This window comes from Thunnus maccoyii, chromosome 21, assembly GCF_910596095.1.
Source record: "Thunnus maccoyii chromosome 21, fThuMac1.1, whole genome shotgun sequence".
Taxonomy (NCBI): domain Eukaryota; kingdom Metazoa; phylum Chordata; class Actinopteri; order Scombriformes; family Scombridae; genus Thunnus; species Thunnus maccoyii.
Genome location: NC_056553.1, coordinates 3131757 through 3144101, shown reverse-complemented (window position 1 = coordinate 3144101; position 12345 = coordinate 3131757). Strand labels below are relative to the sequence as shown.

The 12345-nt window shown below is 35.8% G+C and overlaps 2 protein-coding genes and 1 long non-coding RNA gene across 4 annotated transcripts; 1 reads left to right on the top strand and 2 right to left on the bottom strand.

Moving 5' to 3' along the window:
* Window positions 1-303: 303 nt before the first annotated feature.
* Window positions 304-5212, bottom strand: LOC121888329 (GTPase IMAP family member 9-like). Of its 2 annotated transcripts, none has more exons than XM_042399790.1 (2): window positions 5198-5212; window positions 304-1240 (listed from the first exon to the last, which is right to left on the bottom strand). In XM_042399790.1, the coding sequence occupies exons 1-2, from the start codon at window positions 5205-5207 to the stop codon at window positions 654-656; spliced, it is 597 nt and encodes a 198-aa protein (XP_042255724.1). In that variant the 5' UTR covers window positions 5208-5212; the 3' UTR covers window positions 304-653. The 2 variants fall into 2 exon arrangements, 1 of the variants encoding a protein (XP_042255724.1); XR_006093194.1 differs by lacking the exon at window positions 5198-5212 and adding an exon at window positions 1324-1356 and having other exon boundaries at window positions 1149-1240.
* Window positions 1355-2467, bottom strand: LOC121888332. Its single transcript, XR_006093198.1, has 3 exons — window positions 2420-2467; window positions 1792-1864; window positions 1355-1553 (listed from the first exon to the last, which is right to left on the bottom strand). It is a non-coding gene; the product is annotated as an uncharacterized LOC121888332 (long non-coding RNA).
* An 833-nt stretch (window positions 5213-6045) lies between the features above and the next one.
* Window positions 6046-7140, top strand: LOC121887988 (GTPase IMAP family member 7-like). The gene is made up of 2 exons (XM_042399201.1): window positions 6046-6261; window positions 6419-7140. Exons 1-2 carry the CDS (start codon window positions 6243-6245, stop codon window positions 7138-7140), a joined length of 741 nt encoding a protein of 246 aa, XP_042255135.1. The 5' UTR covers window positions 6046-6242.
* The last annotated feature ends 5205 nt before the right edge of the window (window positions 7141-12345 follow it).

Genomic DNA, 12345 nt, shown 5'->3' with positions numbered 1-12345 from the left:
TTTTCCATCAAATCAAATGCAAATCAAAATAAATAAATTATATTTTTATTATAAATGAAAAGAAATAAATCATGATAATAATGATATTTTGTTTTAATGTAATGAACAATAAAACATGAAATGTCCTTCTGGACTCATGATAACTTTATCTAACCAAAAAAAACGTCTCAGTGAGATTAAAAATGTCATTTACAGGAGTAACCTGCCAAGATATCAACAGCACATAAAACATAAAGGTTATGAAAAAATATAACACAAGCAGGAAGAGAGGATCAGTACTTAAATCACTGCAGAGACACTGGGTGTATTACACTACTTGCTTTTATTGGTAAATGTAATGTTTATTTATCTCATTCCATCACAGTTTACAAAGGTTAACAAAGAAAGAAGGAACAATTTCACCAGTAGAGAAATATTTGGCTTATTTGACAAACTAAACAAACATAACATTAAAATAAAGTCGGTTAAATAGTGATTATTAAGAAGCAAAGTGAGAGGAAAACCAAACATGAAATTCATAACTGACAAATCATTTCAAATTAAACAATCAGACAATTCAAGCTGTTGAATCATTTTACAGTCTAACCTGTTTATATCTATATACAAAGAAATCACATCCAACACTTTATTGATCTGGTCTGATACATGCACACTTATTGATTCTGATATTTATTTAACATCCTGTTCACTGTCTGCATGAGCTCTTCCACTTTTTGTTGATGTGAGGCTTTGTTCTCAAAAACAACACATCTTCTACCACACTGTTCAGCTATTTTCTTTAGATCAGAATTGCAGTCCTGCAAAAAATCCTCCAAGTTCATGTCTGCACGCTGCAGCTCTTCCCCATGGGTAAACAGGATGACTGTTTGTTCTTCAGCTCTGCTACCAAAAGCGTCTTCTAACTTTCTCAGTATGTCTCTCTCACCATCTGTGAATCTGCTAACATGTATCACAAGTAAGAACACACAAGGCTCTGACTGAAGAAGCTGTTTGCACTTTGTCACATGTTGGTTCTTAACTGATGCTTTGATTTCATCATTAAAGATGTCTGGGGTATCAATGACACGCACACATGTACCTTTAATCTCAGTTTCTTCCACCTGACACTCTGTGGTGACCAGATTTGAACTGGCTGTTGACAAGAACTGTTTCTTTCCAAGGATTGTGTTTCCACTTGCACTCTTTCCAGTCCCGGACATTCCCAGCAGAACAAGGTTCACTTTGTTGTCAGAGTGATTTCCTGCATTGGTGTAAAACAAAAAGATGAAGTTTGTAATAATAATTCACAACTGTTCAGACACATCTTGAAAACCCTGATCTCACCTTTTAAACTCTTCTTGTATTCAGTGAAGAACTCTATGATGTATATACATATATATCTGAAAACTGAATGAAAAACAAATAAGAGTTTATGTGAGATGCTATAAAAGTTTGTGTCTGGTTGAATTAATTTCAAACATACAAACACACATTTGAATGGAAGTTGGTAAAATGCCGCAAAGAAAGACTGTGGCTCATCTGTCTCCATTTGACTGTTTGGTTGCTCAGCAGACCTATAATGAAGAGGCAGAATCATATGAACTGAGCAGGAAGCTTTTTGTAGAACCAGTTCATCTTTTTTGTAAAAATATTATATAATATACTGTTAATACTAATACTACTAATAATAACAACAACAAAAACAACAACAACAACAACAACAATAATAATAATAATAAATGAATAATTTGTGCATTATGTTAGGTCTAATCCTAAATCTACATCAACTCTTTCAAATCTTTCATTTTTCACCTTTTTTGCCTTTCGTTGGTTGGCATGAGACGTCTGTCTTCAGCCAGTTCTCTCAGTTTCCTGATTAAGTGCTCTGTGGTGCAGAATTTGAACAGGTGAGATTCTTCATATTTATATCTTTATGGCAGCACCACTATGAACTCTTCTCTGGGTTTTCCAGTTGTCTCGTGCAGCTTTTTTATCTGCTCCTGCACCTCTTCTAGTGGAAACCCATCCTCTACCACCAACACACACATGTCATGCTGTTTTGAAGAAAATAACTTTCTTATGCCCTCATGTTCTTTCTACAAGTTTGGGGTATATGTGACCTCATATGTATGATTTTCATATTTATCAGGTTTTCTTTCTGCTACATCTCTCCCTAGGATGACAGATATCAGGCTTTTCTTTACTGAATCTCCAGTCCTCAGGACAACAACTGAAATCTTCCTTTCTGTGAGAAATCAACATAATGGAGTTTATATCATACACATACAATGAAAATTTGTGTGGTCAGATGTGGTGGTCAGATTTACCTTGATAATCAAAAACAAAATCTTCATTTTGACAGTACTGTCTTACTAACACAAAGCAATCAAAATATTAATAACAATCATGCTGTATAGAAAGATATCATGGCCAAACTTACACTGAGACATGGTCCTCACATCCAGAGCAGTGAAGTACAGGAGACAAGCTGTGTGTATCTGCAGGAATCACTGCTCTCCACGTTTTATATGGACCTGTTATGCAAATGTTAGGGGGCGTGTCAGCTGTGACGCTATAAATAAAGAACATTTTAACTCTTGTTTAGTCTTAATATTCTGTATACTCCCCTTGTCCTAAGGGTCAAAAATAACTTGCCTTCACTAAACCACTGAAATAAAGCAGCTTAATTGAGTTTTGAACACCAAATCTATTTTGTATGAAGAAACAACCTGTCAATCATCAACAAACTTTGTGAATATCTGGGTTTTCCCTCTTTAAAGTGCAGAAAGACTACATTTAATCAGTGGAAATCACTTGTTTTATTGCAACACACCTGTCATAATTGTTTTCTTTACTAAAGTAGAGGTTTATTATTATTGTTATTATTATTATTATTGCTAAAGATACTGCATAGGTGTAAACATTATTTCCTTTAGCAAGAGACAGTACTTGTATAGTCTAAGAAAGTAGCGGAAATGTGCAGAAAATTGAAATTGAAGGGAAACAATAACATTCTTCAAGTTCTTTTGGCAACATAGTGATATATTCTTATATACTGTACAATTAGGAATTAAATTATAAAATACTAGTCTTTTCCCATACTAGTCTTTTTTGAACCATTGCCCCCACCCACAAGGTGTGTTCATTCACTGTTACTTCAGGCCCAGGGTTGTAGAGGTATGGCAGATGCTCCACCCATTTCTACCAGACCTCTCTTATGGCTGCCAGTTTGTCTCTCACACATCTTGCAGGTCTTGACTCGCTGTCATCAAATCGTAGCATTCTTGAGAAAGTGTGAAAGACTTTCAGTGACATTGTGGCAGGAAAATTGTCCTTACACTCTCTGCTTCCCAGAGACTAGATTTAGTCTTACCTCAGGACATATACACACCCTCTAAGATTAGCAGCCCTACGTAGGCACACAGGTCAATCTCATCCATCCTTTTCCAGTTGTCTCCATATTTACGGAGGCAATGTTCTAGGTAACTGCATATCTTGTGGGCCCTGGGGTCATCCTTATAACATCTTGTGCTGCCATCCTGCCCTGGTTGTCATATGGTGACAAGGACCATGTTATTTTGCTGTTCTTTGACAAAATGTCTCTCTTTCATCTTGGGGAGATTCATCTTCATCTGAAGATGATGCATCATGCCCTAGGTTGTATTTTTCCCCATCTTCTTCTTCAGATATCTCCTCCTCTTCTGAATCATTTCAAGCTATTTTTTATTTCATCTATTGTATATAACTAATTTGCTTTAAAATCTATCACAATTACACTGGTCAGTTTGACTCTAAATGTAATAGGAGGATAAATTAAACAAACCATGTTACATTTTACATTGTGTCACACAGATAAAGAAGAAAAAAGTCATTTATTTATCTTTGTGTTATTTCTTTTTCTAGTGTTTTCTAAGGATGTGTTAAGCCCTGAGATGTGTGGGGTATTGGTTAGCAGGAAGAGAGGATCAGTACTTAAATCACTGCAGAGACACTGGGTGTATTACACTACTTGCTTTTATTGGTAAATGTAATGTTTATTTATCTCATTCCATCACAGTTTACAAAGGTTAACAAAGAAAGAAGGAACAATTTCACCAGTAGAGAAATATTTGGCTTATTTGACAAACTAAACAAACAACATTAAAATAAAGTCGGTTAAATAGTGATTATTAAGAAGCAAAGTGAGAGAAAAACCAAACATGAAATTCATAACTGACAAATCATTTCAAATTAAACAATCAGACAATTCAAGCTGTTGAATCATTTTACAGTCTAACCTGTTTATATCTATATACAAAGAAATCACATCCAACACTTTATTGATCTGGTCTGATACATGCACACTTATTGATTCTACTATTTATTTAAAATCTTCTCCACTTTCTGCATGAGCTCTTCCACTTGATGTTGATGTGGGGTTTTGTTCTCAAAAACAACACATCTTCTACCACACTGATCAACTATTTTCTTTAGATCAGAATCGCAGTCCTGCAAAAAAACCTCCAAGTTCATGTCTGCACGCTGCAGCTCTTCTCCACGGGTAAACAGGATGATTGTTTGTTCTTTAGCTCTGTTACCAAAAGCGTCTTCCAACTTTCTCAGTATGTGTCTCTCACCATCTGTGAATCTACCAACTTGTATCACAAGTAAGAACACACAAGGCCCTGACTGAAGAAGCTGTTTGCACTTTGTCACATGTTGGTTCTTAACTGATGATTTGATGTCATCATCAAAGATGTCTGGGGTATCAATGACACGCACACATGTACTGCTTATAACAGTTTCTGCCTCCTGCCACTCTGTGGTGACCGGCACTGAACTGACTCCTGACAAGAACTGTTTCTTTCCAAGGATTGTGTTTCCACTCGCACTCTTTCCAGTCCTGGACATTCCCAGCAGAACAAGGTTCACTTTGTTGTCAGACTGATTTCCTGCATTGGTGTAGAACAAAAAGATGAAGTTTGTAATAATAATTCACAACTGTTCAGACACATCTTGAAAACCCTGATCTCACTTTTTAAACTCTGCTTTAGAACTTTAAAACTCTTTGCTTTGTCTGGCACCTGAGTAAAAAGGACAAATAAGAATTTATGTTATTATTGTTGTTGTTATTATGAGTTGCTATAAAAGCTTTTGTCAGGTTGAATTAATTTCAAACTGACAAACACACACTTGAATGTAAGTTGGTAAGATGTCGCTGAGAGAGACTGTGGCTTACCTGTCTTCATTTGAGAGTGTGGTTGGTCAGCAGATCTATAATGCAGAAGCAGAATCATATTAACTGACCAGGAAGCTTTTTGTAGAACCAGTTCATCTTTGGTGTAATAGTATTATATAATATAATGATAATAATAATTTATTAATAATTTGTATATTAATTACATCTCACATCTACATCCTTAATTTTTCAACTTTTTTACCTTTTGTCTGTCGGCATGAGATGTCTTTGTTCAGCCAGTTCTCTCAGTTTGCTGAATAACTCCTCCATGGTGCAGCAGTTGTCTGGATAACATTCTTCACGTTTATGATTTAATGGCAGCACAACTCTGAACTCTTCTGTGGGTTTTCCAGTTGTCTTCTGCAGATTTTCCATCTGTTGCCACATCTCTTGTGTTGAAATCTCATCCTTTAACACTAACACAGACATGTCAGGATGTTTTGAAGAAAATACTTTTTTTATCTCCTCACTTTCTTTGTACAAGTTTGGGGTATATGTGACCTCATATGTATCATTTTCATATGTCTCAGTTTTGTTCAGAGTACTGCTGTATACAGATATATCTTTCCCTAGGATGACAGATATTAGACTTTTCTTCAAATTATCTTCAGTCCCCAGGACAACAATTGAAATCTTCCTTTCTGTGAAAAAAAACAACACAATAGAGTTTGTATCATATAAATACAATGAAACATCTTTTATGTGGTCAGATTTCCTTTGATAATCCTAAAGTTTCCTTTCACTTTGACAGTACTTTCTTACTAACACAAAGCAATCAGAATATTAAAAACGATCATGCTGTATATAAAGATATCATGGCCAAACTTACTCTCAGACATGGTCCTCAGATCCAGTGCAGTAAAGTACAGGAGACAAGCTGTGTGTATCTGCAGGAGTCTCTGGTCTGCACATGTTTTATATGGAGCTGTTATGCAAATGTTAGGGGGCGTGTCAACTGTGAAGCTACAGTATAACTAAAACGTGTCTTAAACAAATGTTATAACATTCATAGTCAACTGTGCAGAGACAACAGTGCTGAGAAAAGATGGACTCAGTTCCTCCAGGTGAGATTTCAAGCAATTGTTTTGTTTCATCTACTGTATATGACTAATTTGCTTTAAACTTTATCACAATGTGTTTATATTCACTAAATTATTTGCACATCAAGCCAGTGATAAACTCTTTCAGAGAACCTAAACAGAAGTTCTGATTTGTTTTCAGGTCCTGATTTGAGAATTGTCATGATTGGAAAAACTGGTGTGGGCAAGAGTGCTGTTGGAAACACCATTCTGGGAGAGAAACGCTTCAGATCCTGTCCTGCCTCTGGGTCAGTGACTCAGTGCTGTGAAAAAGCTGAGACACGCTGGGGTAACAGAGTAGTTAGTGTGGTAGACACACCAGGGATTCTGGACACCACGAAATCTGCAGAATTTATCAGAGACGAAATTGTGAGATGTGTCAAAGTCTCATGTCCTGGTCCTCATGTCTTCCTGCTGGTCCTCCAAGTTGGTCGATTCACCCCTGAAGAGAAAAACTCAGTGGAAGCCCTGCAACAGCTGTTTGGTCCAAACGCTAACCAGCACATGATCGTGCTGTTTACTCGTGGTGGTGATCTTGGAGACATGACCATACAAGAGTACGTACGTGAAGGCGACCCAGACCTCCGACGAGTCGTCCAAAGATGTGGAAACAGGTTCCACGTCTTTGACAACATCAACAAAAGTGACAGAAACCAAGTGGTGGAGCTGTTCAAGAAGATCGATGACATGGTGGCTGGAAACGGGGGGGAATGCTACACAGATGCCATGTATCAAGAAGTTCAGGCCACTGCAAAAAGACAAAACGTGAGAGAAGAAGACTTGGATGTTGTTTTTCTGTTTCCATTGTTTGGTTCATTGCTGGAACGTATTGTCAATTTCTTCAGAATACTTACTAGACTGTAAAATACACAGTATGAAACCGTAATCAATGACCACAACACCTGATCAGTAATCAGTGAAAATAGGAGCTTCTGTAGCCTGAATGTGTTAACTGAAGACTATTTTTAAATGACAAAATATTAAAATATACTATTGTGAACATGTGACTGCTTCAAGGGTATCTATTCAAATAATACATCGGTAATGAAAACTAATGTTGTAACTGTTTGATCATGAAGAAGAAGAGTATGAAAGAAAGGATGAAGGCTATTAAAGAACTACTATTTGTATTTTGATTTGTTGGGTGTATAATATACATATATACTATATATGTGGTTTGGTGTTTGAGAATTTCATTGTAATTTATAATTTTACATACTTCGATGACGTATGAAATAGCTTGAAAAATAATAATAAAAACTGAAAGTGAAATAAAAGGATCTGAGACTAAAGTGTTTATTGTAAGTCACAGACTGGTTACCTAATAATTTTATTGAATATGATTATTAAAACAGTAAATTTGGTCTTGCCAACACATTCCCAGTTTGACAATTAAAAAACAAATTTCATTATTATGAACATGATCGTAAAGTGCTGTAAGTATTTCAGTATGAATTAAATAGCGTGAGTAAAAAATATTTTATTATTACAGTAACATGCATGGTGTATGGAGATTCTGAAGAGCTGGTTCCTTATGTGAAAGTCACTGTGTATTAAGAGATCAGTGACTTCATGGCATCATGACACAAACCACCTATCCGGAGAGAAATCTACAGAATGAATGTAACGTTGACACAAGAAGAGCAATTTGTGTTCATAATTTGTTAATATAAACACAGATCAATTCTCCAAACTTCTCTTTATAATTGTTCAGAGGGATGAAAAGCATCCAAACTCACTTCACATCAGGAAAAATGCAAGTTTTTGGGGTGTGACTGAAATTCAGCAAGCTGTCTAATCTGAATAAGATAACTAATTATATAACTGCTAATTACTTCATTTTAAAAATAAAGTAAAAATTTAACCATCTAAACAATAAAATTCAAAACAGCAAACAATGAAGATTATTGGCATTTTAGGTGTTTACCATACATTTTACTGGCAGAATACTTTTCTCACCTTTCATACCAGAATGAACTTTTTCAATTATATATATTGGTGCAATATAACATAAAAGAAGACATAGGAACATAAGACAAGGAAGTTGGACAGTGTCAGAACATACAGACATTAAGACAATACAGTAAAACAGTTTACATTGAACTGGGAGGCTGAGTTTGACAAGTTGAGAATAGAATAGAATATAGAATAGAGCAGGTTGGTGGAGGTGTTTTTAATTTTAATCTTTACTTTTTAGTTTAGTTTCTCCATCTGACCAGCCCAATCTTTGTCCTCAGTATTTTGTTTTATTTATTCATTTATATTTAAGCAATATTAATAGGCTACAGTGGAAACCTCTTGTATTAATCACAGTTACAGTGATCAACTGCTTATATGGGTTAAAAAGCTCAGGACAGAATCATTCCTATACAAATGCTGTTTAAATAAACTATGATAATTCTATTTTCTTTTTACCTTACTCCCATAATACATGTATGATGTGTATTTAGCGGCTGCAGCACCATTATCAGGCATTGCAGCACTTCTGCAGGGTTGTGTGGGGTTTGAGTGTTTATTTCTAACTGACATGAAACAATCAGAAAATAACATTTTATTCCTCTCATTCACCATCTTTCTTGCTACCACTGCTCGCTCTCCTCATCCACTCTCTAGCTCACTTGACCACTGCCTTTCTCTCTCTCTCTCCTTCCTCTTTTGTAAAATGAGTCAGGAAGCTGCCAGCAAAGTCTAACTTTACTTTTAACATTATTAAACAAGGAGAAATGTCCTCTCCTTTTCCTAGTAATGTTTTTATCTTCCCTCATGGCAGGATTGTACAGCCTTACAGGTTGCATTTCTCCAAAAGTTGATTCTGGTTCAACTTTCTCGCTGTGGCGCTCTTGAGGTCCCCACCCCCCGCAGCCTAAATGCACAACCCGTCTGCTGCCAGCTGGTGACCTGAGGCTGATACTGCATGCACATTGAAACCATGACAGGAGGGAGAAAAGGAAAAAGTCATTTTCTCTCAATAAAAAATGTGCTCGTGCCAAAAACCAGCCAGCAAGATGCAGCAGCAAAACAGGCATTTAAACAGCTGTTCTGTATTATGAAATTCAATTCACTTCAATTCAATTTTATTTATATAGCGCCAAATCACAACAATAGTTATCTCAGGGCACTTTTCACATAAAGCAGGTCAAAATCGTACTCTTTAATTTAAAGAGACCCAACAATTCCTCTATGAGCAGCACTTGGCGACAGCGGTAAGGAAAAACTCCCCTTTAACGGGTAGAAACCTCAAGCAGAACCAGACTCTAGGTGGACGCCATCTGCATTGACTGGTTGGGTTGAGAGAGGGGGCTCGTCTTAAATGTAGAGAGGGCATGCAGCTGCATTCTGGACCAGCTGGAGAGTCTTTAGAGACTTGTTAGGGCAGCCTGTAATAATGAATTGCAATAATCCAGCCTGGAAGTAACAAATGCGTGGACTAGTTTTTCTGCATCTTGTTGAGACAGGATGTGCCTGATATTTGCAATATTACATAAGTGAAAAAAGACAGTCCTTGAAATTTGTTTTATGTGGGAGTTAAAGGACATATCCTGATCAAACAGTCAATAAAATTCAGTAAATAGTGAAGCTGGCCATTTCATTACTTTATATTCATGTAATAAATATACAAATGTCAATTAGATGGTAATCTGCACGAAAAATTAAGAAAAAGAAAAAAAATTGGTTCAGTTATAATAATCATCCATTTATAGTGATCACTATAAGTAGTTTCTACTGTATTGCAAATGTACAACAGTTACCAACAAAATAAAATATATAATCAAAATGTATTCATATTGTGAGGCAGTTCGCTCTAACAAAAAACTTTTGCTAGTTTTATCCCCGTTTCCCTGAAAATAGATGGGGTCTGACTAATACTCATCACAATTAGTTATGTCAGTAGACTCATATGTAATGAAACATAGTTTACTATTCCAGCAAGTAGGCTGACCCTTAGTAACGACCTAGCAGTAGGGACGATTTCTAGTCCCTGTTGAGTCAGACATGTACATGCACATGGACACAGATCACAGATCAGTGATCGCAGGTTTGGTTTTGTTTCAGCCAATGTTTCACTTTCTCATTAAATGTTTTCATGTTGTTTATCTAACCAGAAAAACGTCTTACTGAGATTAAAAATGTCATTTACAGGAGTAACCTGCCAAGATATCAACAGCGCATAAAACATAAAGATTATGAAAACATATAACATAAAATGAAAAAGGTATTTTAAGGCTGAAGGATCAGCAAAACAGATACATGATAAAAAGGAAAATGTAAAATGGATCAAATAACAACAATCAATATACCATTGCCAGGAATTAAAAACAGATACCAAGTTGATTAAAATGTAAATATATAAATAAAACAGTGATAATCACAATATATTCTAGTATTCCAACAAATAAGATGTAGTTTAGAAACACTGACAACTTGCCTCTAAATCAGAGGAAATAGTTGTAAAAGCTTGTAAGGAAATAGTTTCCTGAAGTTTATGTCCAACTGAAGCCTGGTCCAATCAGAGCGAGCGAGCACCTTCAGAACAGAAAGAACTTCTACATCAAACGTCCAGTAGATGGTGATATTTTACCTGTTATTGTACAGTTTACTGTTTGGTTCAGTTGATCCTCACACAGATACACAAGTTTGGTTCCAGAGTCAAACATACAGGATGAGAAAAAAAAAACATTTAGACATGAAACATTTTTACTAAACTGACCCATATGTCAACAGACTTGAGTGATTCAGGGTCAAATCTGATGGGAGGGAGAGACGGACACATTATTCTTTATATTGTAGAAAATATTCAGAACAGATTTAGTCTAAACTAAATATTTTGACTATTTTTGGTTAGTAGTAATATTGATTTTGTGATTGACTGTCCAATATCCACATGTCATATTTGGAGGGAAACATGAAATTCCTCCTTTTCCATTTACATGTTCCTGCAGAAAAAGCCTTAAACTTAAAATAAAAACTGGTCAGTTTGACTCTAAATGTAATAGGAGGATAAATTAAACAAACCATGTTACATTTTACATTGTGTCACACAGATAAAGAAGAAAAAAGTCATTTATTTATCTTTGTGTTATTTCTTTTTCTAGTGTTTTCTAAGGATGTGTTAAGCCCTGAGATGCGTGGGGTATTGGTTAGCAGGAAGAGAGGATCAGTACTTAAATCACTGCAGAGACACTGGGTGTATTACACTACTTGCTTTTATTGGTAAATGTAATGTTTATTTATCTCATTCCATCACAGTTTACAAAGGTTAACAAAGAAAGAAGGAACAATTTCACCAGTAGAGAAATATTTGGTTTATTTGACAAACTAAACAAACATAACATTAAAATAAAGTTGGTTAAATAGTGATTATTAAGAAGCAAAGTGAGAGGAAAACCAAACATGAAATTCATAACTGACAAATCATTTCAAATTAAACAATCAGACAATTCAAGCTGTTGAATCATTTTACAGTCTAACCTGTTTATATCTATATACAAAGAAATCACATCCAACACTTTATTGATCTGGTCTGATACATGCACACTTATTGATTCTACTATTTATTTAACATCCTGATCACTGTCTGCATGAGCTCTTCCACTTGATGTTTATGTGAGGCTTTGTTCTCAAAAACAACACATCTTCTACCACACTGATCAACTATGTTCTTGAGTTCAGAATCGCAGGAATGCAAAAAATCCTCCAAGCTCATGTCTGCACGCTGCAGATCTTCTCCACGGGTAAACAGGATGACTGTTCGTTCTTTAGCTCTGATACCAAAAGCTTCTTCCAACTTTCTCAGTATGTCTGTCTCATCATATGTGAATCTGCAAATATGTAACACAAGTAAGAACACACAAGGCCCTGACTGAAGAAGCTGTTTGCACTTTGTTACATGTTGGTTCTTAACTGATGATTTGATGTAATCATCAAAGATGTCTGGGGTATCAATGACACGCACACATGTACTGTTTATCTCAGTGTCTGCCACCTGACACTCTGTGGTGACCGGCACTGAACTGATTCTTGACATGAACTGTTTCTTTCCAAGGATTGTGTTTCCACTTGCACTCTTTC